Source organism: Caloenas nicobarica, chromosome 1 (assembly GCF_036013445.1).
Source record: "Caloenas nicobarica isolate bCalNic1 chromosome 1, bCalNic1.hap1, whole genome shotgun sequence".
Lineage (NCBI taxonomy): Eukaryota > Metazoa > Chordata > Aves > Columbiformes > Columbidae > Caloenas > Caloenas nicobarica.
In genome coordinates this window covers 37822287-37849117 of record NC_088245.1, presented here as the reverse complement: position 1 = coordinate 37849117, position 26831 = coordinate 37822287, and the positions used below count along the sequence as shown (strand labels likewise).

Genomic DNA, 26831 nt, shown 5'->3' with positions numbered 1-26831 from the left:
CTTCAATTTTGCCATGATACTAGTCATAAAAAGGAAAACTGATGTTTTGTATTAACTAAAATGTTAAATTATATAGTAACTGTAGACCATGCCAGGCAACTCGAAGTATGTTTAGTAAAGATAAATAACAGCTCAAATGGAGAAATGGAAACTAATGGCACTATTGCTAAAATTTACCTGGTAGCTACAGGATGTTGAAACATCAGAAAGCGCTGCAAAACCTAAGCAATTCAGGCAGTTCTTAATCTAAAATGGAAAGAAGATTAAGAGGTGATTTGATCAGAGGTTACAGTTCTGTATCTGCAGGGAGATCCTGAATGTAATGGTGGTAGTATAATGAGATCTTGGGCTTGAAACCTTGTCTACTCCAGTTCAGATGGAAATTACCTGTGCAGGTAGGAGATTTTCCATCACATGATGCTTTCGGAGCCACGTTGGATATCTTTCTAAAAGCTAATCTGTAGCTGCAGATATCACTATATCATGTTTCTCTGCTTGTGTCACTCAGGAGATCAGGGAGAGAATTGTTCTCGGTGGTTCCTTCCTGCCCCGAAATGCACAGACACAATCAGTCCTGTAATCAATCCTGTCCAATCCATTTTTGTAACTGTAGAAAGCAGAGAAACTGGAACAGTCAGGCCTCGCTTCTGTGTCACCTCAGTACAAATAAGCACTAATTAGCAAGAGTTCTCCTGGTGCTAATTTCTCAGTAAAGGAAATAGAGAGGAAGTTGGAAGTGAAACCATCAGAATTATGGGAAGAAGTTTTATAAATCGAAATACCACGTCAGTGTCAAAGCTCTGTGCTGTTCTGCGCAGCAGGACTTCCACTAGCAAGGGAGGAGCGTTACTGAAGCCTTCATCCAGTTCAGGCAGAAATCTAGATAAGACTAATGTTGTCCTGGAGCTCTGTCCATTCGCCATCGGTAGTGCCTAACAGAGACATCCAGGGAAGCGCAGCAGATGCACCGGCCATTTCTGAGTTTACTACTTGGTTGCTTATAGCACAAAGCAAAATTTTCAAAAGGAGCCACTTGTTTTATGTGGGAGATACAAATTTGAGGTAACTATAGGTGTAAGCTCTAACTCGAAAATACCTTCTACCCATTCCCCATCCAAGCAATAAACAGACATTGTGTGGATGCAAAGAGGTTTGAGGTCAGGAAAGACCTGTATTGTCCGTTGAAAGGGTTGTGAAGGTTGAGACTATCGAGTTGTTTCATCATTGTGCTTATTTTGCCCTACCCTCCGATGTCCTTGCTTTAGAAAGCTCCACCGTGACAGTTCAGTGAGCTCCTTTGGCCCTCACAAATGTTAAGGAATTTTAACTGCCACCACGGATAATGTGGAAGCAGAAAAATGTTTGAACTTGCTGAAACCCCTTAGCAAGTGCCTCAAGGTGGAATGGGTCCTTATCCCAAGATAAGGAAGATGATTATTGCAAATCCTCAAGCACACAGGTAACGATCAACAGATAGGGTGGATATTCTCCCGAAGAAAGCCAAAGCCATCAACTTCACAACTAGCTAAAGGAATAAATGTGCTTTAGCTACCCTACATCACTGAGCGAGTTTGTGATTCATACCACATCTTTATTCCAACCATGTAGCACAGTGGTACATCAGGGATAAAATATCTTTTTTTTGTAGGTGATAGTGAAAAAAAAGTTTTGTTATTATGATTCCACTAAATATGCATCTTCTTATTAAAGTATTCATATTTACTGAAGCCAGATGTTTTAATGTTTTATAATTTTATTAATAATTTTTCCTCTAATTGAATTTCTCTGCTAAGATTTGCTCAGGGATTATGAATAGTAATTCTGGTTTTTTTGACACTCAAACTTGAAATGTATCTTACTTTCTAAATTCATTTTAATTAAAATATGTTGATTGTTCTTCAATATACTTATAAGAATTCAAGCTTGTAATTCGATTCTTTACCTCTAATAGGGGATTATAAAACCGCAATTTTGTATGTTTTCAATTTCCTTCTGTCGCAGTTGTTCTGAATTGCATTACATTCCCCCTTTATGGGCATCTACACAAATTCAGAAAACATGAAGCATATGAGTGAAAAATGACAGACACCTTAAAAATAAGAAACCCTCTTAAACATTTCTCATTGGCTGTGATGTTGCCCTTCCTCACCACTGGGCTCTCCCACACCATCCAAAACTAGGGAGAATGAAAAAAAAAAGTTGTTCTCACATATCTTCTTACTTTTTGCATTAATTTTATTCCTTCGTGAGCCTTGTCACCAGCTGTCTCAAGAAGATGTAGAGAGGCCAGATACTTCCAGTCCTTGATGTAGAGTGCAAAACAAACTACAGAGAGAATTCAGAAGTGGTCACTGACAAAAAATCCCAGTAGCCCCAGCTGTTAGAAAAATTAGATGCCATCATCTGTATTGAGATAACTCGAGTTACTCTCATTGAGTGCACAGTATCTATCAAAGTAACATCACAGGTAATTTCAGGCTGCTAGTACTTGGAATGTTTGGGGATATTTTGAGTATTGACATGCATTATTGATTTTCTGGGGTTTTTTGCATAATTGTGCAACCCAATTGTGGGCAAAAGCCAACTGAAAAAAAAAGAAATTGAAAACTATATTTCATTATGGAACTTCTGCAAGCAGGACTATCCCAAGGACCAAAAAAATCTGTTGTTCCCTTAATGGCGCTTGTGTTACTTGGAGAGCAAGTTGCTTGGAGAAGCTTCTAGCCATGCGGCCATCCAGCTCCTACCTTAGCTTGCTTATCTGCCACAGTTAGACTGGAGAAACCTCTCTGCTTCTTATACCACTGCTTCCGTGGGCCGCTTTTCCCTCTCAGTTCAAAGCAGCATTTTTTGCATCCTTGTATGACACCGTCCCTTGTAAGACTGCTGTGCAGAAATCATTCTTACCACTGCTGTGTGAAGCTGCTTCTCTGTGAAAACTGATTTTATGCCATTCAATGCCATTTTTGCGTTTTCTGGCAAATGTTTTCTACGACTTCTGCCTACGAGGGGTGGATTCAGACACGAGCGGGATGCTGGCTCTTACACATGTGCTGTTGCTGGCGTGGCTGTGCTGCTGATGGAACAGCACTGGGACAGTTTGTAAGGACTGTGCTGTGGGATGGAAATGTTGTGCCTTCGGAAGGTAATCGTGGTTGAACTCTGGTCACCATGAAAAGTGAAACGCAGTTCTCCAACAGCTGATTGTGAGTTTGTCGCACTCGCAAAGAATAGCTGTTTTTGTAGAAAGGGTCTTACTTGTATAGTCCCGCTAAACATTTCACATCTGAAATGTAATTACTGAAGTTACTGTGGTGTGCTTCAATAACTGTGTCATATATCACATTTCTTCCAATACACTTCTGCTAAGATGATGTTACTAAGGATTAAGTGGCTTTTTTTTGTCTGTTACTGGCTTTCAGTTGGTGGTTATTTTATTTCAGTTTGGGATATTTATCTTTATTTCTAACCTTTTAGTGTATAAACAAGAGTTTCAAATGTAATTCTTATGTTTGATGCTAAATTGAAGACCCACCCCTGCTTTATGCCTCAGTTTTGATTTAGAGACAGTTGGCTGCCACGGTATCCATTTCTGTGCCTTAGAATATGAAAAATGTACCCAAAAACCAAATAGCACAAGAACAAGAACAGGTTCTTGTTAGGTGAGAAACGAACCAGCCCAGATGAGAGTTGTGCTGCTGTTTTCAGTGAGTTATGTGATCACATCCTATGTGATGCCTGCGGTTCATCATAAAGTATCATTATTTGCTTTACTATGTCATGCCTAGGCCAGGCAACAGTCGGACTTTTTCAAGTTTATAAGCGCTGGTGGAAGGTATTTGGTTTTTTAGATAGTGTTTCTGCAGTAGCAAAATCATCTTGTAGATGCTTTTATAGCTGGAAAAAGAAAAAAAAGGGTTATCTCATGCCCTGTACACCGTCAGAATAGTTGTTGATGTAAACTGGATCTATTTTAGGCAGGTCTTTGCAAGTGCCTGAACCTTACCCATCTCCCTTGCTTTCACTGGAAATCGTACTAACATTTCGCCTGTGCAACATTTTCCAAGTTATCAGAGTCACATTAGCCCGGCCACCAACCTGAGGGAACCTGCATTGGCGTTGTTTTAAATTTACAGTCCTGTTGGTAACCGCAGCGTGTTGTGCCTTGTGGATGTGCTCTGATGCACCTCATACCAGTTTGACTTGTGCTGTGGGTTGTGGGTGCTGAACTAGGACTGGTTTGGGGATTGTCCCTCCACAGGCTGGAGGAGACTGCCCAGAGTAGGTTAAGGTCAGCTCCGTGTTTCCAGATTCTCTTCACCAATGTGGTTTTGTTTGATTGTTTTTAATAAAAATTTAAGTGTTTTAGGAGTCAGGAAAACAGCCAGTCAGGAAAAGGGCGACAGTGAATGGAACATCGATCATCTCTTGACATCCCTCTTGTCACTCCCAGAGAAATACACCTACCCGCAGGACTTGCAACATTGAGTAGATGCGATCTCCCCGGTATAACAAACGGCTGTTTCTTAAGAATTGACTTTATCTTTATGTGAATTCTTATTAAGCCATCAGATGCCTACTGGAATGTAAAGCAAAATGTTTTCTCTGCGGAATTTTTGCTGACATACAGGGGAAATCCATATAAGGACAGCACTGATTGTATTTTCAACAGACTTACCAATTATTTATTGATTATGTATGTCTTTTGGTAGGAAACAATAACAGAAAGGGGTTTTTTATTTTTAAGTTAAGTTCTATTTATGCTCTGTCCCAACTGCACCGAATAAACTAATTCACTAGGTGGAGAATACAAGCACTTAACCTGATTGTGTAGATTTTAGTAATTTTCTTGGATTTTAAAATCAGATTTTCACAAAAGGGACGGAAAACCCCCACTCAATATCTGGAATGACTGCAAATATTTTTCAGTTTTACTTTAATATGTAAATTAAGATATAAAATTGCAGGAATATAGGAAATAAATGATAAAACTTTTTATTAAGAGTTCTCTCAGCTTTCAAATGTTGTTCTGTGAAAAAAACATCTTCTGTAGCCGAGTATTTCATTTTCTTTTTGAAGAAGTGAATATATTTCACATTCAGAAATCTCATGAGTCAATTTATTTGCCATGCTTTTTATTCATTAAAGCATATTATTTACATTCATCAAAAGGCAGGAAATTATAAAAAGTCTGATCATGTATAAAATTCTAGCAGCTTTATCGTGATACTACTTTCCTTGCAGAAAAATTAATTTGACATGGTGTTTCTTGAATTTTACTTTCCTGCAAGTTGTTCCATTTATTCATTTTCTTACAGTAAGGTTTACCCAGTTTTGTGTTTGAGCACCTGCTTATCGTAGAAGTTTTCTTTTTCTCTGTTTTTTTTTTTCTCTTTTTTTTCTCTGTTGTTATCCTTGTTGACTGCCAGGTTGCAGGGCAGATCATAGTCTTGTTACACCAACTGACCCTGCTGCAAGTCAGGCACACACCACAACAGTATTGCAGCAGTGGACCTAAGAGGAGCATCCAGATCAGGAATTAAGAAAAAACCAACAGCGTAATGTTTTATTCTGAGTTCAGCTGTTCTGTGTGCTCCACCTTACAGAACCAGAGAGCTAAACTAAGCTCTTTGGCGCAGAACCCTTGTTTTTCGTCTCATGTCTGCATATCTGCGCAAGGATGTGTGTGCACAAATATACGTGTTTGCACTCCCCTTGCCAAGCCCATCTCCAGTATTCACCGGGATCCCTGAGACTTGTGCTGGAGGTAGGTGGATGCCAGCAAAGCTGTAGGGCAGCTGGTGCAGCATGGACAAACATGCCCGGGATGGTCTATCCCTGCAGCAGCAGGATGCACCGATGGTCCCGAGTGCAGGTCCCAGCGCCCAGCTGGAAACCCTCCCCAGTCTGAGGGAAGGCAGGACCTGTGGGAGCCGCGTTTCACTGAGTGCCGCTGAGTGGTTAATGGTGGGAGGGAAGAGGTTCTCAAGCTATTTCTCCAACTGAAGTGTAAAATGGTATTGATCCGGGCTTTTTATAGACTTGGGACCATCTTTTCTCTCTATACAGTTTCATTTTGGAATAATTCATTTGGTTCATGTCACAGAGCTGTGCTGCAAGAGTGGTGTTCTGATATTTGGTACTTCATAAACTGTTAGCGAGTACAAAGACGTTTCTTAAGCTCATGTTCTATATTCAGTTTACCACTAAGCAAAAGACTTGTAAATTCAATTCCTGGTTTACTCATAAATTATAAGAAATCTGGAAATAACTTGCTTGCCTTCCCTTCTGATGCCGACTATGCTAATGTTGTTAGCAATGTGGGAGTCCACGTAGGAAAGAACAGGCCCCAGAGACTTCTCAATAATTAGGAGTTTGCTGGTGGGCCTAAGTAATGAATTATGAGTGATGATACTTGAAGTAGTTTGATTTTTAACCCACAAAGAGTAGTGTAGCTTTATGTTAACTAGAGAATAGAGACTGACCTTGCATTAGTTAGGGAAAGTGTGTATGGATGCAGTTCCTTGTTGGATTGGAAATGAAGTCATAGAATCATAGGATAGTTTGGGTTGGAAGGGACATTTAAACTGGGGTTACTCTGATATTGGGCATTTTGATAATACTCCATTGGGATTATTCTGTAATAATAATGTCAAAACAGTGCAGATTAGTAAATAGGTAATGTACAGCATTATAAGAACAGTAGTCATGTGTGATTTTAGAAGGCAAAGATGTAAAATAGAGAAACTGAGGTATCAAATGGGCCTGATTCAGAGCCCTTCCAGTGATAACAGCCTCTTATAAGCAAAACCAGCTTAGGCAGTTTCATTTCTTCCTGCTATTATTATGTCTTTTTAAAAAAAAAAAAAGCTGCAAAATCTTTAAGAGGGACAGACCTAATGAAACTGTTGTGTACTCCTAGGTCACCTTAGTCAGCAATGAGCATTTCATACCAGCACTCCTTTTACAACATTGGTGCATATTTCCCTCCCACGTACCAAGGAGGAGTATTTAGAGATCCCTGTTCTGTTGACAGAGCCATACAGAAACTTGTCAGAGTAGATGGTAAGGAGGAGTGAGCCTAGTCATTAACTTCCATGGCAGTAGTTGCAGGGAACTGTATAATCATTAGATAGCTCAAAGCACTGCATGGGTCATCTGCCCTACATGTCACTTCAGGCAGCAGAGTATTTCCCAGCATTGGACTGCCAACTCAGAACCTATATAAAAGATCAAAACATGTGGCAGTATTATGCTAAGGCAAAAGATTAGGCATGGACAGGGCGTTGTTGATATCCTGTATACATGTTCTAGCAAAGTATTTGTTAGGAAAAAAATCTGAGATGGTTCTGAGAACCAGGTTGTACTACTGAGAAGTACAAAGGAAGGATTCAGTTTCGGAGGTGGGAGAAAGGGGGGGATTATCCTTTCGACTGCAGATCTCATGATCGAGTAAACCCTGAATAAACAAGTGTAATACATCAGCCAAGAACCTGAGGTTGCATCATGGGTGCAAAAGTACAGCATTTTTAGTTGCAGCAAGTACCATGACTAACTCTTGTAATCATTATGAATAACTGCAGGGTTTTGTAAAACTGAAAGCAGCATTTTGATCTCCTACAGCTATGCAACATGTCTTCATGCAGGTAGTCACATCTGTTCTTTCTGAACTGTCAAAAAGGCCAGATGCGAGCAAACTTGTACAAGCTCAATAGCTTCCAAATGATGCCAGATGATGGTTCGATGTCAACCAGGTTGGAGAATGCATCAGGTAGCTGTGCTACTGTCTGCTTCTGACTGGACAGAGGCACGTTTTGAATAGTCTCTTAAAATCTTATCTTTTTACAAATACACCTTCCACTTCTTAAATACTCATTTCAACAACCCATGCTGCTGACTGAATATACTGCAGAATTTTGTCTTATTAGAAGCTTTGTAAGCATAGGAGAATTCTTGCCCAAGCACTCAAGTTGTGCTCTATAACAGCAAAAATGAATAATTGAAGTGAGGTCATCATCAGCCAGAATGGAAAGAAGAGCCTGTCAGCCCACCTAGAAGGGAGGAGGAACGTTGCATAGGATGATGCTATGTCTGCAAAAGATGCAGCAGTTAACCCTATTAGAAGTGCTGCCAAGGTTTACAGGATACTCCTCCAGGGCTAGAGACAACCATTACCTCTGTGCTGCTCAGGTTTGGCAATTCTCATTCAGGGTAGTTGTTCTTCATCCTGAGGTCAAGACCTATCTGGTCATCGTCTCAGTCATATTGAAATGACCAGAGAGATGGATGATCCTTCCAGGATGTCGTCATTTTCTGGGTGGATCTTATAAGACTTTGTGCATTTTTCCAGAATATATCAAAGGCTGGTGGTTTTAATAGGTCTCTGACTGGAAACACTGGACATGATGTATGGTTGCCTCGTGGCTTTCCAAACAGCTGCAGCCATGCTGGAACTGTACATATGTCGATTGCCTTGACCAGCCATGTGCAATAAGGACATCTCTTTTTGAGAGCTCAAGGCTTTCTGTTGCAGGTGACCTGCATTTGTTGAGGTTTGTGAGGTTAGCTTGGCATTTTCCAATAATGCTAAATGGGCAAACTGCAGGAGAGGGTGTCCCAGGCAGCGTGGGAGGGAAATTTTATATACAACTAAAACTATGAAAGCCCTTCACTTACTTTATACCTGCTCTGCAGAGATTTCACAGAGTTACAGTGGAGATCTATTTGTGTAAGAATAAGGAATAAAGCTGTTAAGATCTGATACATTCAATCTCCATCTGGATTCTTGTTCTGTTCGATTGTTTTGATTAAATCTGACATCTACTAGTGCCCTCAAAGTGAGTTTGGATCTAAAATTTTCTAGTATCTTCATATCATTGTGTCTTTTACCCTTCTATTTAGTTAATTGGTTGAAGTATTTTCTAAAATGTAGGGTTCAGAGGGAGAAAGCAGAAAATGAGAAAATGCAGGTTTTTAAAAATGTGAAACAACTACCCTTAGTTGTAAGTGTTGCCAGACTTTGTATTTATTTGGTTTGTATAGTATACTAGCACATCGATGTTGTTTTTAATAACCTTTTACAGAACATATGTCTCAGGTTTATCTATATGCAGAGCCTTGCGGACAGAACTTGTGAATTGTAACATAAAGAATCTCCAGATGTACACGTTATTAACATACACAATGATTTTCTTGGGAAGTAGATGACATTTTAGAAAGGCAACATCTGTGTTATTGCTTAAATTTTAATAATGCAAATAATTTTCTTTCAACAGAGGAATTCAAGGGTTCAACAATAGTTGAATTAATGAAAAAAGAAGGCACCACCCTAGGGCTTACAGTATCGGGTGGAATCGACAAGGATGGAAAACCAAGAGTATCTAACCTTCGTCAAGGAGGAATCGCTGCTAGGTAACCACATCTCAAGCCACAAAATGCGTTATAAGATGTGATTGCTTCAGAAATACGTACCTCATCAGAAAGGTCACTAACAAATATGTGACTAGATGGATCTATAATGGCAGCCCATCAGACCAGAGAGCTCGGAGAGAAACAGCAACAGCTGGTTCCCCTCTTCCCTCAAGGCTACTTTGACAAAAACTAGAAATACCAATGAGATATTTGAAAGTCATCATAAGACTAATTAAGTTTCTTCTAAATCATATAAATTTTATTTATCCTTTTTTGTGTCTCTGAACAAAAACTTGAGAGAAACAGCATAAAATACTGAGGGGAAAAAGTAAAATTTAAAACATAACCATAATACTACCATAATTTAATTAAAAAAAAAAACCCTGTTCCTCAACTGGTTTTAAGATCAAAAAGAAGTCTAAAGTCATAGGTACCTTGCTTACTACTACAGTGGAAATCAAAAAGCTGTTATTCATGAGTGAAACTGGTCAAAAGATAAAAGTTAAGCTAAATCGTTCCAAGTAACTGAGCAGAACGTACACTTTTGGGCTGTGGCCTATCCCCTGTAGCTGTGGTGTCAGCTGTGAAGGCAACCGTTTTCCAAAAAAATCAGTTTTGGATGCTTCCCAAAGAAAGACAGAAAGATGGAGACACGAAGAAGACGTTTGCCCAGATCCTGTGCTCAAACCAGTCGAATCATCCAACTCCTTTATTGTACAGCTGGTTTTGTACCAGAAATTAATAATGCAATGATGTTATTTTTAAGAAGCTAGACTAGATTAAGATCTTAAAATGCTACTTCCTATTTCAAAGATCAACTTGTTTTAATCTAGAGGAATGGAAAAATATTTCTTACCAGTACTATACAGTAATTTGGAGGATTTAGTTAGTCTGGGCCAGCAGATCTGTCTTTAACAAAAGGAATATGTATTTTTTTCCTAGGAGTGACCAGCTGGATGTAGGGGACTACATAAAATCTGTGAATGGAATCAACCTGACCAAATTTCGCCATGATGAGATCATCAGCCTGCTCAAGAACGTTGGCGAGAGGGTTGTTTTAGAAGTGGAGTATGAGCTGCCTCCAGTCTGTAAGTAACAGAGCAACCTGAAACCCATGCAGAATAGCAAGTGTGTTGTCAGCAGTGAGGTGGGTAAGGTTGGTGATCTGCATTTAGGGTAGTGGTTGGTTTTTGTTTTGTTTGTTTTTTTCCTCTGGCTTATAATAGAATGTGGCAGCAGTATGAAAGAACTGGCAGTACAGGGAGATGCTCTCAGAGATGCTCAGGTGTTTTAGGAGCATAAATCCAGCCAACGGCAGAGCACAGTTGTCAACCTCCACTATTTTTTCATTTGTCTGTTTACAGTTTTGAATACTGGGAGTTAGATTAAATAGATTCCAGGGCAAAAGAATCCTTCGTGTTATAGTAGGATCTTCTGAGATAAGACCAAGGAATATCTGCAAGTTCTGCCACTGCCTTTTCCTTTCCTTCCCACTCGCCCAGATAAACAATTTACTTTCAGAGTTTTCCATCTTTTCTTACATCACTTTTAGGCAACATCTCCTTTCTAGAGCAGATGACACAGTGAGGTAGGCTGTGGGAATACAGAAACCTGCAAGAATTGTGCGACCGAAACAAGGGCTCCTCGCTGTCTTCAAAATACAAATTTATGCTGACGCTGAAGTCACAGAGTGCTACTGAACGTTTTCCTCACCTCTCCTTTGCTCTTTCTTTTTGCGCTTATGCCTGTGACTGTGTGCCTGTAGGAAAAAATCTGTGGGATTCGAGGCTCTCAGGTGTGAAGTCAAAGGCAGAGTAATGGTGAGGTGGAAACCTGGGACCTAAAGTGAAGGAGTGAGCAGCAAGTGGCTGCCTGGCGCTAAGGGGCCTGCACCAGCCACACCTTTGAAAGAGTGTGTGCTCCTTCGTGCTGCTTGCTGGAGCGGAGAAGGTATGGTTTGCTGGTGTTTGGGCAGAAAAACCTGTGGAGCCAGCTAGAAAGCTCTTGGTGCCTTAAATAAAGACTTTCATTGCAATAGAAGCCAAAAAAATCCATCACTCTCTTAGGTGCTCAGAAGAGGATGAACTCCCCACTGCTTTCTAGCAGCTGAGGAGTTAGTCTAATCACATATTCGGTTGCTTTTGTGACCTCCTCACAACCGCCTCAATACATTTTGAATGTTCTCTGTTGATTAGTGTTCACTTGTGGTAAGAGAACTTCAGAAACGCGGTATTTCAGTTAATGAAGTCAGTGAGTTCAGAGTTATTTTACTGGAGATGTAGTTGTTTCATGAGCGTTATTTGTTTTGCACTTATTCAAATTATTCAAATTATTATTTGTTTTGCACTTATTCATACTTACTGGCACTTAATTTGCACTTCTGTTTCACCCACGTTTGGATATGTGCCACCCTTGTCCACTGGAACAGGATTTCAAGATGTCAAATTATAGTAGCAATCATAATTTTTTCTTTTAGTCCTTGGCATTCCTGACCCCTTCATAGAGGCATAGCTAATAAAATTGGAGATAATGAGCAGTCTGGTTGTTCCAATTAACTTCTAGTGATCAAGCTGGACACAGTACCTTCACTATACACAGAAGTTTTCCAGTAGGCCCTGTAGTGAAGTCCTGGCACCTCCTTCCCTGCCCCCATAATGAAATACGACTGTTGCTCTCACAGCTGCCCCCTCAGAGAGACCCCTGTCATGGTTTCGGAGTAGGGAACTGTCAGTACTTAAATAATGATGGATTAAATCTGGCTGAGCACTAGTAATCCCACTCTCCCTCGTGCTTCCTTCCCTGCCTGGCAGTGCTCACAGCAGGAGCATCCAGCTGCTCTTTTCAGCATGAGCCACCTCAACGTTTCAAACGGGAATTTTGGTAGCAATGAAGGCGAGAGTTGTCTTCTCTTCCCCATAACTCAGTCCTTTTCAGGCAGTGAAACATTTCTAGCTGAAAAGGAACCAACTACGTGGACTTCAGTAACACGGTCCTGGCGTTCAAGCTGTAGCGGGAATTATTGCCATGTAAACCACTGCTTTGGAGGGCGATCTTTCACCTGTTTTCCTAAGGAAATTACATTTATTTGATTTCACTGGGTTGTTTTGGTTCCCTGCAGTAACTTTTTTAACAGGGAATTGAAAGACCAAAAAAAAAGTACAGTACAGCGTGTTTCATGGAGGTTTTTTTTGTTGTGGGTTTTTTTTTCCCCTGTTCTGGTTTGGTTTGGTGTGGTGGGTTTTTGTTGTGGTTTTTGGTTGGTTGGTTGGTTTGGTTTTGATTTTTTGTTTGTTTGTTTGGGGTGGGTTTTTTGGTGTTTTGTTTTGTTTTTTAATCTTTATGTGTGTTGTTCTGTTTTCAGTATCTTACTGGAGGCTGGGAAGTGTGTGTACGTGTAATTTTGCCCAGTGTCCTTTTCCCATTGGAAAAGGGAGTTCTTACACCCTGCCAAAGTTTTGTCCTGTCAAAGCTAAGAGTAAACTGGCTGTTGGTCTCCTAACAACAGTAGTTTCAAATTCTGTAAAGTGGATTATCACACCCAGATGTGTTGGTTTGTGCATTAGATTTCTCACCTCTGAATCCAGCTGTGCACCACTCTTCTAGGGCTTACAGAGAAAATCCTGACTTGACTAGAAGTCAAAGATTTTTTTAGTCACCAATGATGAGGAGGCATGTTATGTTTTGAAAAAGGAAAAAAATATTATTATACAAAATACTTTTTTCATCTTAATCTAGCAATCTGAGATTAGAGATACACCCTAAAAATCTTGGCTGTCTTGACTTTAAGCAACACAAAGAAGTGGGTTTGTGGCTGAACAACCAACTCCATAGGTAGCTTTAAGAATTTGCTGTGTCATTTTCATGTCTTGCTGTGTATTTCTATCTTTTCCAGCTCTCTTCTGTAGCTATAAGAAAAGCAAAATTATACCACAATTTAACAGTAGGGCTCAAATTCCTCTTCTGTCAGATGCATCTAAGGCTCTTTTTCCAAACCATCGGCAATCTGCAAAATATCTGGCCCAAAATTTTCTCAAAAAGAGGATGAGTCATATTTAATTACAGGTCTTTAATCTTACTGTTCTGTAGTAGAGTCTTTCCAGTTGTATGACCAGAAACATAATAGCTAGCTTAAATTGCAAAATATGCAAATCTGTGTGTATAATTAGAAAAATAATAGTAATTAAGTTTTGGAATTCTTTTCTTTTAGCTGTACAAGGATCGGGTCTCATCTTTAGAACTGTGGAAGTTACTTTACATAAAGAGGGGAACACTTTTGGATTTGTAATAAGAGGTGAGTAATCATTAAATGTGAACTGTCTGTATTTTCTAAATCAGAAAAAAGTGATGAGCTTTTATGACACTAAGAAATAATTTTAAGATTTATGACTTACATTTTGTATAAACCTCTGTGATTTATATATTATTTTTTCCATATATTAATGTACGGCTTTTATGAACTGCTCTAATTTTTGTTTATGGAATAACAATAATTAATCAACTATGCGAAGAACATGACAAACTTCATTTCACATAAGACCAGATTCTGCTACCACTGAAATCAGCAAGAAGATTGTAGGTCTTACAAAAGATTCACATACAGTATTTGTGTAAGTAAGTATGAAATCTGATTAAACATGCTGATGATCTGAATTGTACAACAAAAGTATTATCACTGACTTAGAGAACAGAAGAAAACATGCAGCGGTTAAGTAATATACCCCAATAATGAATTATTAATTTCTTCAGGGAAAACTGTTGTGTTTTGGGTTTTTTTAATTTAATATATAAATTCCTTTGTGGCCACTCGTTATTCTGAGTCTATCTGAAGTATGTTGGTTTTTTTCACATCGAGATGAGGTTTGCAGAGTAGAGGGTCTAAGAAAAGAATATACATTTATTAAGAATCACAGTGTAGAAATATAATAAACGTAGAAGTGTCATCCATACCATACCGTAGGTCCGTTTTATTTAAAGTAAAATTTAGTGGATGTTCACATTAATGACTTGGTAATTTTTTGATCTTTTTAGTCTATCTTTAACTGTGCACACTGCAAGATTTAGACTTCCCTCTCGGAAATGAAAGCATAAAATGAAGGTGTGTTTTCTCTCGCTTCTCCTTTTCTAGGTGGAGCACACGATGACAGAAATAAATCTCGTCCTGTTGTAATAACATGTGTTAGACCTGGAGGGCCTGCTGACAGGTACAATTCATCGTTCTCTGGAGTGCATGTGAAAGAGAAATGGCGAAAGGTGAATTATATGGGACGGAAGTTAGGATTTGGCATGAAGTGGATATACTCAAACCTGTTCTTTTGAAATTCATGGTTTATGCATTTAATCGTAATAATAATAACAATAATAGGCAGCCAGAGAGGCGCAGAACATCATGGGGTATGTGAACTTTAATTTAGTATGTTGCATGTTTCAAGACCTTGCCATTAAACACTTCCAAAAATCAACTTAAAATAATTAGAATACATTAGAGCACATTTCTTTGCAGTCTCCAGGCAACTAGTGTAGCTCTTAATTATGCTTTTTATACTCTTAACACCACTATCTTTTTCTCTTGCACTTCAGAAAAATACTGTCATGTGTTGTTGTGTTATTATTTTAAGATGTTTGTACATAACTGGTGTGCGTTCACACGTAGCTTCAGCTTGACAATTTCTGAATACAGATTTGTGTTTTGGCCCAATGAACATATTTGCATGAAATACTATCTTGTATCTATATAAAGAAAGAATATTAACTTTATATTTATTAATTATATTTTCAGAAATGGCATTTGTGTCCTTAAACCATTCAAGAAACTTAAGGGGCAATTTATTTAAAGCAGGCTGATTTTCTGTAGCTTATATTGTTTTTGACGTTGGAAACATGAATTCAAAAGCTAACATTTAAAGAGAGCTTTTGTGTTTTGTCTCACCCTTTTTTCCCACCCTCATCCTCCTTGCTGCCTTGTTTTTCTCCTCAGTTCTTGAGCTGACAACATTAGTACTTCATTTCCTATTAGAATTCTGAGTACTTTATGTGATACGCCTGGGAGGCAGTGTACATTTATAGCCAAATTATTTTTAGGGAGGAAGAAAAATGGAATTACCTGAGTAAAGTATGTTTTTGAAGAAAATCAGTAAATGGACATTTATATTTTGCAATCTGTTTCTTCACCCATGTGTTTGCACCTCATATTTTTAAGAAAATATCGTGGGAGGAGGTGTTTATCTATGTATGAAAGAGGAGTTGTGTGGACAAGGCAGAAAGAAAACATATGTTGAAGCAGAAGCTATACTTAGTTGCAATTTAACATGACTTGATTATTTAGCTATGTGTTAAGCCGTTTTCCAGTCACTGACTTTCCAATTAAAGCAATTTCCTTTCCTCTGTGCCCTCTGAACATTCTCACTGTCAAAGTAAATGTTAAGTGTTAAGGCAAGAAGGATAGATGTCAGAGAGGGTGTGAGAGAATCGCTTTGCATAAAAATGGCATTATCTCCAAATCGGTTTATCTTACATTAATAGAGATCATTCCTTTAATCTCCCTTCAGAGAGGGCACGATCAAACCTGGGGACAGGCTGCTGAGTGTTGATGGGATCCGGCTGCTGGGAACGACACACGCTGAAGCCATGAGCATTCTGAAACAATGCGGACAGGAGGCGACTCTGCTGGTGGAATACGACGTCTCGGTGATGGGTAGGTTGAGAAGCGGGGGCTTCAGTTCTTTCAGTTCTGGGAACCGCCTGTGATGTTTTGCTGCCTGTTCTTGATGAGCTATTTCAGAAGTGATCGTGACCTGTTACGCTCCTGCTAGCACTGTTATTCCCTTCTGCACCGTGTCATTAATCTTGGGTTCATAAGGAGGTGAGCAGTATTTTACTGTAATTTAGCATTCTGACATTTCATGGTTTGTAGAGTGAAACCATAGTGTGGATTCTAGCAAAGTAACTTTTCCAGTGACTAGCTTGTAGTAAAGGTTAATGAAGTGTAAGCATTTCTCTGTCACATGAAAGAGGGGTTTACTTGCTCTTACAGGAATTCTTTTGCCTTTCGCCAGTACTGCTAGGTGGCCAAGACATTATTAAAAAGTCACAAAACTGCCACATAGGAAACAATAGGGAAGAGAAATTTTGTTAAGAAATGCAGAGGTGGCAAATTATGGTTTGAAAAATGAGCTTACGCTTTATACAAACTTCGATTGAACTCACTGAAGGGAGGTTTTTTGGAAAGTCAAGGAAAGCAGCTGATTTTTCGTAACAGATTTGGAATTGAGTTATTTCCATTTGTTTTGGAAGGTGTCATCTCCCCTCCATTTTTTGCAAGATACAGAAAATTCATGGCAGCAAGAAATAGAAATACTCACCAGTCAGACTGAAATATTTCTCTTCTGTTTGGGGATCTTTCTCTTCTTTTGCTCCTTACTTCTACAGTCAGATTTCTAGCCTAGCAGTAAAGCAGCCTCATAGGAATTTGTGAAATAGCACTGTCAAACTTCAAAGCCTTGGGAAAGATCAATACTTAGAAGAATAATGTCAGATATTTGTTTGTTCTGGAACAGCCTTCGTAGTTCTTCTCTGAGACATAGATTATTATTTTTTTTAATTATGTATCTTTGTTTACTTAACTGTCAAGGATGGAGTGGCAGGTTTGCATGGCATCTGGCAGGCCTGCTGGACATTCATGCAAGGTTCACATCCAGAAAGGTGGAGACAGCTCAGCGTCTGGGCAGGAACCTCCCATGTAGAAAATGGAAATGTGGGTGATCTTGTCACCTGAAGAGGGCTAGAATTTAGTTGTTCTTCTAATTTATTTCTTCTTTTTTTTTTTTTTTTTCCGGACGATGATGGATGACCAAACCCCATCTATCATCACAGTTAAACCCAGATTCTTTATGCTCCACTTTCTCTAAGAGCAAGATCTCATTGAAAAAAAGAACCCCTGGCTTTAGACAGACAAAGATCCAAGTGAAGCTTTCATTCCAGGCAAAACTCCCATCCCCATTCTTCTGTATAGCCCAGGGAGGGAATCAGCTGCAATTTCACTAAGAATCTTTTAGGAATCTTTGCAGGCTTGTGTGAGGACAAAACCACCTGATGACAAGCCTTGTTGTGCTCTGAATTGCAAGTTGTTCAAGGCAGGAACATTCTTTTCAGTGCGATCTTGATAGAGCTCATTACAGGAGGATACAGATCGTATCTGGGAACTGCAGGGTCGTAACTGTACAGGCAGTACCTGCCTGTCGATCTCTTCATGTCATTCTCTCTTTGAATAAACTCTGCTATCTCCCTTTTTTTCTCAGTAACAAATCTGGATTTATTGTTCCTGCCTTCCTGGCAATGGATGTGTTATCCTGGGGAAACTTAAGGAGGTAGAAGAACCTCAGACTTGTGTAGTCAGAAGGAAGGAAGGAAAAAGGAATGAAACACTGGGAAATGTATGGAATGGTGGTCCTGCAGTGTCTGCAAGAAAAAATACGGAGGGATCCAGTAGGCTCTCTTTGTAATACATTATGATTTTGTTAGATCTTATCTAGCCCTCTGTAGGTTTTGATTTTTTTTCAGTTTGCACACCCTGCATAGTTTTCTAGCTGTGGTGTGAAAAATTTTTGTTGGGAAGCTTTCTTTGCATTTTGCAGTTATATTACAATCATGGCACAAAGACTGAAAATCATTCATCCTTGAGTCATTGAATAGAATCATCCTAATCCATTGATTCCTGGCCCAGGAAAACAATGCTGATTTTTATCTTCACTTCTGCTCAGGAGCGGTGAAGTCAAAGTTGGTAGTAACATGGAAGGGAGGATATGAGCCATGAAGAGAAATTTAAGAATTACAGAAATGTTACTCTGTTCCCCGACTTCTGTGTTACCCACAAGACAGGCTATTTGTAATGCCACCTCAGGGTCGATGTGAATATGAAAATAGGCTAAAACCAGAGGTAGAGCATTGGGTAATAATCAATAACTGATGCTTGACACTGGTTTAGTAGTTTAGCCTGCTGAGAGGGGGCAACAAACCAGAAGTTATTTAGAAGTCTGGTGCATTCTATAGGGTCCTCAGGGTATAAACTTTCTGTAGAATACTCCTGGAGATATAATTGTATCACTACTTTCTTTAATATCTTCTCTTCTGTTAGCAGATGATAATATCCTGTAAAGTAGCGTTCCATGTGGCCAGAACTGGAAAGAGCCATAAAATATATTCTGATAGCATGAAATTGGAACTTAATTTGAAAAGGTTACACTAGATGAAGAAAATAATCCTGAACTATTTTTCAGTTACAGTCCTGTAGTGTGTAACTGACTTTTGGTACTCCTGCAAGCATAAGCTGTTTCAAAGGTGCCATATTTCTCAAACTTTAGTTCCTTCACCTGGGATCTTCAAGAAGTCATTTGAGAAGCTTGTACATTTTATTGGTTCTGGAACCTACACAAACTGAAGTAAAAAAAAAAAGCACCAAGGGGTTCTGTGCAGGGTGATTAAGTGTGTATGTAACGCAGGAGGTGTGGCTGGTCCCACTGACCTCTCTGGGGTTACACTTGTGCTTTTGCATAAATACGTCCTGAAGTATCTTGCTTAGCTGGGTCCTGGGAAATAAACTTGTCAATTCAGCTTCTTGGAAGAGATGTTGTTAGCTTGTTTGGTCTTTTTTTTTTTTTTTTTCTTCCTGCTGAAAATGTTTCCAGGTGGGTGCGTGGAGTGTACTGCTGTATAGTTTCAAAGAGAATTTGAAATAGTAGGAGTTTGGAAATACTAAGATAATCCCTGAAGAAAATAGGAAAACAATTTCTGAGAAAATATTTTATAACTTGATAAAAGTTGCATTTGAGGTTGTGGAGGTAACAGTCTTCCAAATGTTGTTATATTTCCAAAACACCTCCTCGATCATGAGGCAATGTGCTTGCTTACACTCCTTGTTGATTTTAATTGCATTTTTTTAATTTCATGAGGCTTTAATAATGGTGCACTTCAGTGTTTGCAGAGGAGATGCATGTGGTGACTTGCCCTACACACAACTGTGTGGAAGTAACGTAAACATTGTGGGCTTTATCACTTCTCTTTCTAATCCTTACACCCAAAGTGTTCAGCCTTTATGATCACGTGGATCACGTATTTTTATCCCGTGGTGGGAGAGGTCTGAATATCGCAGCTCCATGTGTGCCGTAAGACTAAACCCGTGTCCCTCATGATGTGCAAGGGAAGGAGCAGAGGTGGGGTGGTAGCTGGCAGTGACTTGCTGTCACCGCCAAAATAACGTTGCAGCCTGAATCTTTTCCTGTGGCAACCAAACAGCAAGTATCAATTCCAAGCTATAAACTTAGGTTGGGAAGACTGAAGTTCTCACTGTTTGTCAGAGGTTATGGGCTGGGCGAAGTGCCCTAACGAGCTGCTCACAGCTTAAACCCCATAGGTCAGGCATCCACAGAGTGAGAATGAGAATTAGAATGCAACACAAATAACAAGCTGCAAGCAGAGATTTACACTGCCTCTGTCTAAAACAAGAAATAAAAGTTTATCACTGCATTTATTTGGAAGCAGAGCAGATGCACTTTCCCTTCAGGTTTTCCAAAATCTGCCATGATGCTACTGGGGTCTCTGTAATTTGGGCTGCATCTGCTTGGGCAGTCTTCCATATTTAGTCTGAAGGGGAGCATACTGAACAGTTCAAAGGTAACGACTACTTTGAGTTTAAATTCTAGCCCGTAACATTTTTATGTAACTCTGCCTCATAAATTGCTGCTGCTGGGCTTTTGAGCAATCTTTTTAAATCTTGGATGTTGTTGCTGGGGTAACCTTTGAATCAAGGATACTGCCATTAAACAAAACTATCAGCTATTGCCAGGACTTTGGCACAAAAGTAAGCTTCTGTTAGCTATTTGCACCTGAGAGACACAACATACTTCTCTCTCATCTCTTCACTGGGAGTTTCTTTGTTCAAATCACTCTGTGGTCTTCAGGAATGAAGAAACATATTGCACATTCAAATTCCGTATGTTTCTCTGGCTTCTTTAACAGTTCTGGCACTTATTTGAGCCAGAATACATTTGCTGGAATGTGGCACCCTGTAATTTTTCTCTGCAAAATAGATACAGCTAGCTTGTTTTTCAGTCCCAAACTACCAGAGTCACCCTGACATAGAACCAGTCAACTTTAGTTAGAGCAACACCCTTGGTTTTTCTGAACTCGACATTTACCACTGATACACTTTTCTAGAAAGGGAATTATTCATTCATTTGCTAGTAAATCTGACAGCAGTTTAACAAGCACTGTCCAAGCCTTTTGTCTCTTTAAACTCACCGTTAAAAAAAAAAAAAGGGCAGTAACAATTTTACAATAGTGAGTGCATGTAAAGAGATCTGCCTCACCCTTCAGTAATTCCACGTGACAGAAAGAACACTGGGGAGAGAAAGCTTGCATAGTTTAAATATCAGGTGAAGTAATCTGTGATCCAGCGTAGACTCAGATATTTGTGCAAGACAAGAAATATAGGAGAGAAAAGAACTCATGGGCTGCCCTTAAGTTTCATAAAGCAGTATCACTCGAGCATATCCAGAGCTGTGGAGACCTTTAAGAGCTATCAAGTTTTACAAGACCAAGGAACAGGAGCTCCAGAGACTCCAAGGACAGACTCAAGATCCTCATAAACCTTATAAATGTCGCAAGACCTTCAAAGCTGAATCAAAGTCAGGAAGCCTGTAGGATTCCACACTGCCTTTTTCTTGGTCTTTCTTTATAAACTTAAAATTAACATTTCCTTTGTCTCTTACAAGTCTTTGACAGACCAGATACGTAGTCTACTCTAGCATTTGACTGCAACTGCAGGTCTCCTGGCTGTCACAGAGCAACAGACTTAGATCCCTTGAAATTCTAAATATGAACTAGTTACTTAAACCTTTAAAGAACGCTTCGTCTCTTTTGTTGCTTCAGAGGCAGATTGAATGAAAATTCATGTGCAAAGCAAAGGTCACAATAGCTGTATTAGTTGAAGTATTACTCTACTTCAAGTACTGCTACACAAACACATACACAAATTATGCTAGAAGACAGTGTTTAAAGTCAAAAAGTTGAGTATGCCAGTTGGGAAATGTCAGGATTGAGATTGTCTGCTCAGCCTCTGTTCAGGTAGGTGTGCATGTGAAACAGTCACAAGACCCACAGGAGAGATAATAACCTTTTCAGGCGGCTCTTCATTTTTAATTTTCTTTCTGCCTTTGGTATGTGACCGCAGGCTTACCAAAGGCACTGCCCAGATTCTTGTCTGAATGCAAAGTTATTAACTTCCTGGTGTTTTTTTCCTGAGGGCCTAATCCTACCACAGTTCTAGTGCTTCAGGCAATATGCAGATCTCAAGGAGAGAACCTCAGTCTCCCAAGGTCATTCCAAATGTACTGACTCTCTCTTAGGCAGGAGATGACACAGACATATCTCTTGCTAACTGTTCAAGAAATATCCACTCACAGATGTGTCACTGGGTAAAATACATGGGATTTTTTGTCTCTCCTGGAGGCCAGTGCACAATTCTCATTCATGTTGCACAAACTGCACAGATATTTAAATCTACATGCAATGGCACGTTAGTCTCTCATCTTACTGTACAAGTTCCTTGTTTATAAAAAACGCTATGTGTGCTTTCTGCTGTCTGTGCCCAACTGCCTGCATCAGGACATTTGGACGAACTGACAGTCAAGTGTGGTTGTATACATTAAATAAGTTCTCTGTCTGTTGTGCTAGCTTGTTAGGATTTCATTTAGCAAAACACAGATGTGTTGGGATGTGACTTATCCTTGGCACCAAAAGAGGCTTTTTCCTTCAGGGAAGCCTGATTCTGAGTTTTCTGCTATCAGGTTTTCTGGCTTTCTGGACTGCTTTTTTACAACGGCAAGGGGGGGTTATTCCTTTTAACCTTTCATCTCTCATGCTGCTGTTAAATATGACGTGCTGACTTCACGGAATCTCATCATGAGCCTATAAGGGGACTGATACTTACCAGCCAGGCATCAGTTCTTGCTTGCTTATTTGCTTTAATCCACTCTATTTACCTGGCTTAAAAGGAAGACAATACCTCTTTAACACCTCTTGAGATAAATGGGTAGCATGGAAACCTAAAGTAAATAGACATTATGGTTAAAAATAAAATCTGGCATTTTGGGCTGACAAACTTAAAACCCAGTTCTTGATCCATCAGTACTTTGTGTGATCAACAGGTACTCCTCTTCTTGCCCAAGAAGGTCCTACTCTCTCCTCCTGGTCCTTCTCTTGATACTCTGACAGGTATTAAAGACACATAGGGAACATAAATTCTCAGTGTAAAGCCTACAGAATTTTCTGTGTGGGGACAGAACAGGATGGTGTTGCCTAATGATGCTCTCAGACACTGCTGACCTGTTTCAGCTGAAATAACCAAAGGAGGAAAACAAATACAGTCTAAGAGAGGTAACCATCAGAAAAACTGCCTCTGACTACTGACAGTGAAACAAGAAAATGCTTGCAAATAGTGACCGATACAGTTTAAATGTCCTTTTCAGCCTTTACAGAAATAAGATCTGGTACTGCAAAGCAGCACTTAGGTGTCTCCTCCATGTTATGTGACCTTTTCTTTTTTGCAGTTCCCTCTTCACACCTTACACGCCTGCCACATTCACTGCCAGCTCCCTCAAAACTTACAGTGCTTTCTCTTATGGACAGGACACCTGTTTCACTATGAGGACTGCTGAGTAGTGAAAGAGGTGTGGAATGAGGCCTTGTAAGAAAATAGTATTTCTTTATGTAATGAATGGTATCACTGTGTTGCATAAGCAACTGTAAATTTGTCATTTCCCAATATTTGTGTGAGATTACATCCTTAACAGTGCTGACGCATTTTTATGTACCATTACCTAGGTTTCCCTGTGGGAAGAACTTTATATCTGACATTATGTCTGTACCCAAATAGTTCCTCAAAAGAGTGAGAACCATTAAGCCCACCAGTCTGCTCCCTGTGAGCTGGGTTATCAGACCACCTGTCCAGCACAGTACATACGTGCTTCCTGGGGACCAGAAAAGACTTGACAGACACATGTGACCAGTGGGTTTCAAACATATTTGCTGACAGCAGAGAACTGTAGGCTTTCAGGATCCCATGTACCTTCCTGTCCGTTTCATGTAAGCACGATGCTTTTTTCCTCTGTTTGTTCTGATCCTGGTTCCTAGCTGTATTGTCTTTTTTTTTCCCAGCAGCTGCTTGAATTTGCCTTTCCTTACTGACCTAGTTTGAGTCTTCTTTTCTAGAAGGTCCTAAATCCCCAACATGCTATTCCCTTTCCTTACAGCCCAGTTTTTACTTCTGCCGGGTAAGACTTAGGTAATTAGGCTTAGATAATTTTCCAACACATTTTTCTCACACTGCTGATTTCCATCCATGAAGACCTTTTGCAGTTTTCGTGATTGTCCTTCTTTAGCCCTTTCTCCTGTCCCTGTCTCTTAGCAAACCATTCCCAAGTTTCATGTACTGCAGCCTCTTTTCAGATCAATCACCTTCTCACTTCAGCTCCTTCCCTGAGTTCCTCCTCTTCTTGCCCAAGAAGGTCCTACTCTCTCCTCCCGGTCCTTCTCTTGATACTCTGACAGGTATTAAAGACACATAGGGAACATAAATTCTCAGTGTAAAGCCTACAGAATTTTCTATGTGGGGACAAAACAGTATGGTTTTGCCTAATGATGCTCTCAGACACTGCCGACCTGTTTCAGCTGAAATAACCAAGGGAGGAAAACAAATACAGTCTAAGAGAGATAACCATCATGAAAAAAAAAATCACACCAAGTGTTTGAACTGCAGCTGAGTCGTAAATTGTAAGCAATTAAAATCAAGATGTTTTAATGAGAAAAGTCTATGATTTCCAAGTATAGTTTGCCCTACAGATTTTTTTTTACTTTCTTTTCCCTGCCTAGTTATGATGTGTTGTCACAATCTGAGAGCTGTGTTGCTAGTAGATGATTACAGAAGAGAGGAGTTGTCGTGTATTACAAGGATTTAATAAATCTTACAGATATTTATTTCTTTACAAACTTCTTGATCATCCCTAAAGAGAAATAAGTGGAGTTTAGCTGAACCGTATGAGTTACAAATGACTCGTCCAGGTCCAATTAACATTTCTCTCTAGTGCTTTTGAAACCATGGCCTCATTAAAAGCAGCTTAATAAATATTGCTTTGTATGTGAGAAAAAACTGTAAAGGTGAAATGAGATGTCCCTGTAACAGAAAACTAAAAAAACAATTTCATTGTCATAAATAACAGGAGAGGGTCATGGGGGTTATTATCTTCCAAGTTCCACTTCTCATATGAAAATATTCTATGTTTTACTTACTGGGTACCAAGAGTAATGGATGAATTTGTCTTCAAAGACCTGTCAGGAAAGTAGAACCTATACTTGTATGCAGCTAGACTAAATAATGTCCAATTCAAAAAATCAGCCCGAAATATCTGATGTATTTGATGATGGGCATTCATTAAAGTAGAATCTTCCTAATCTATCCTCCTATCTCCTCACAAAGCATGTAGTCTGAATTTACTGGATGCTAATTCAAGGGTTTGGATCCTCAAATGGGGCAGCCTTCACCTATTAAAAATATGCTATTGTGCTGCTTTTAGTAAGTATTTTAAAACAAATGATGGAAGGAGGACATGGCTGTAATAACTTCTCCTGTCTGCCATCCAGGCTCCAAGCAAGTGGGGGGAAGGAGCAAATAACCCTCATATATATCTAGTAAAAGATGGGAAAAAAGGATTGATCAAACCTTTCCACTTTGCGTGAGGGCTATCCAGATGCAGAGTGAAAGAGAATGGCAATCTCTGCTACATGCTCATACCTTTGGTCAGCTGGAAGGTAGTCAAGAGGTCTTTCAGTAAGTTGACTTACCTGCTGCTTGGGTTGCTGGTCAACAGCAGACTAACAAGGGTAATGAAGCATGCTGATTTGTGCTGGTCTGAAAAAAAAAATTAGCAGGTAGCTGAAGTACTTAAATTCAGAGTGCAGGTGTGAAAGTATTACAAAGACGATGATAATTAAACTTCCTGGAGATTAAAGGATCTTCTGCATGTGCCACGCAATTCAACGCAAGAGAAACCCTGTAATCAGAAAAAAATCCAATTAAAAAAGTCAGCCTTGGATTTGGTTTAGTGGCATTGCAGTCACCCGAGAGACTAAGAAATAAGGGACAGATTCGATTTTCTTTATATTACAGAGAACTTGGGCTGTAACCCCAGGAGCTGTCTTTAAAAGGGCCTGTCTCTGAGGAAATAACAGCAGCAGCAAAGGCTCCGTTCTACCTCCGTTCCAGGGAAAGGAAAATGCTAAATGTCTCCCATGACTTTCCCTGAGGGAGGTGTTTAAAAAATCCAGAATGGAACTACTCCATCCACCTCGCTTTTTTCATGGACATAACACACCCAAACGGCACCTGATGGGCTCAGCCAAGGGGAGAAAACCTGAGAATCTCTCAGATCATTTCCTGGAACACCTGTACTGGGTATAAACTAGGAGGTTAAACTGGGACGCAGTAGGGTACATCATCATCCTTTTATGCTAAGGTTCATTTCATCGTTTTACAGAATACTTTTACTGAAAAAGGATGTATTTTAAAGTATGAATATTTGTTGCCTACATCTGAACTGTCTCAGTTAATGGTGTTCTGGTGCAACACTGGTGTGAATGAGATCTGAAGCAGATGCTGCACTGTCTAGTATTCAGCACATAGGAGATGTGTACTGATCAGAGAAGACAGTACTATTCACAGTTCCTGTGAGCTGGAGATGTACATTGGGGAAAAAAAAAATCAACATCTAAGCTGAATGAGTTTATCTTGAAATCAACATACTTACTCAAAGATAATTGCACCAGTGCCATGTCTTGCAACATGATTTTGTTACACAGTATTATACTTCCCATGGTGTTAATCAGCTATACAGTGAGTGAAATGTTATGTTCTCTGTGCATTTGCTATTCAAACCACATTCCCCTACCGTAATTTAAAAAACTCATAATAACCTGTCTTTGTATATTTTTCCTAAATGTATGGTTACCATGCTTTGTTCATTTAAAGAGGTCATTTCATAGCCTATGAACTCAATATTTATCAGAGTGGTTTAAGGAGACAGTATTGATAAAAATTGCTCTGTGTGCTAGTCTATGTTCAGCCAAAAAATCATTGGATTTTTCTTTTTTTAATCAATTAATTGGTGACTCACATTAGTAACGTTTGACCTTCTGTGAGTCTCATGATTTTCATTTGTAAGGAAACTGGCCAGAATATTCTGACAGCTGTTATGGATTAGTCATGTTACTATTTCAGTGTAGGTGCTAGAGGACCCTAACAAAATGATGTTTCTGTCATAATTGAACATACATTCTAAATAAACTGAAGGCAAGCACCTGACTGCAGGTTTTAT

The 26831-nt window shown here is 39.5% G+C and overlaps 1 protein-coding gene across 5 annotated transcripts in view; it reads left to right on the top strand.

Annotated features, from left to right (window-relative positions):
- GRIP1 (glutamate receptor interacting protein 1) overlaps positions 1–26831 on the top strand; it is a 224981-nt gene that overhangs the window by 135312 nt on the left and 62838 nt on the right. For all 5 annotated transcript variants that reach the window (XM_065627702.1, XM_065627693.1, XM_065627683.1 and 2 more), the window contains exons 3-7: positions 9276–9411; positions 10354–10499; positions 13619–13702; positions 14537–14612; positions 15957–16102. In XM_065627702.1, the coding sequence (XP_065483774.1) occupies positions 9276–9411; positions 10354–10499; positions 13619–13702; positions 14537–14612; positions 15957–16102 (588 nt within the window). The remainder of the gene's footprint in view (positions 1–9275; positions 9412–10353; positions 10500–13618; positions 13703–14536; positions 14613–15956; positions 16103–26831) is intronic.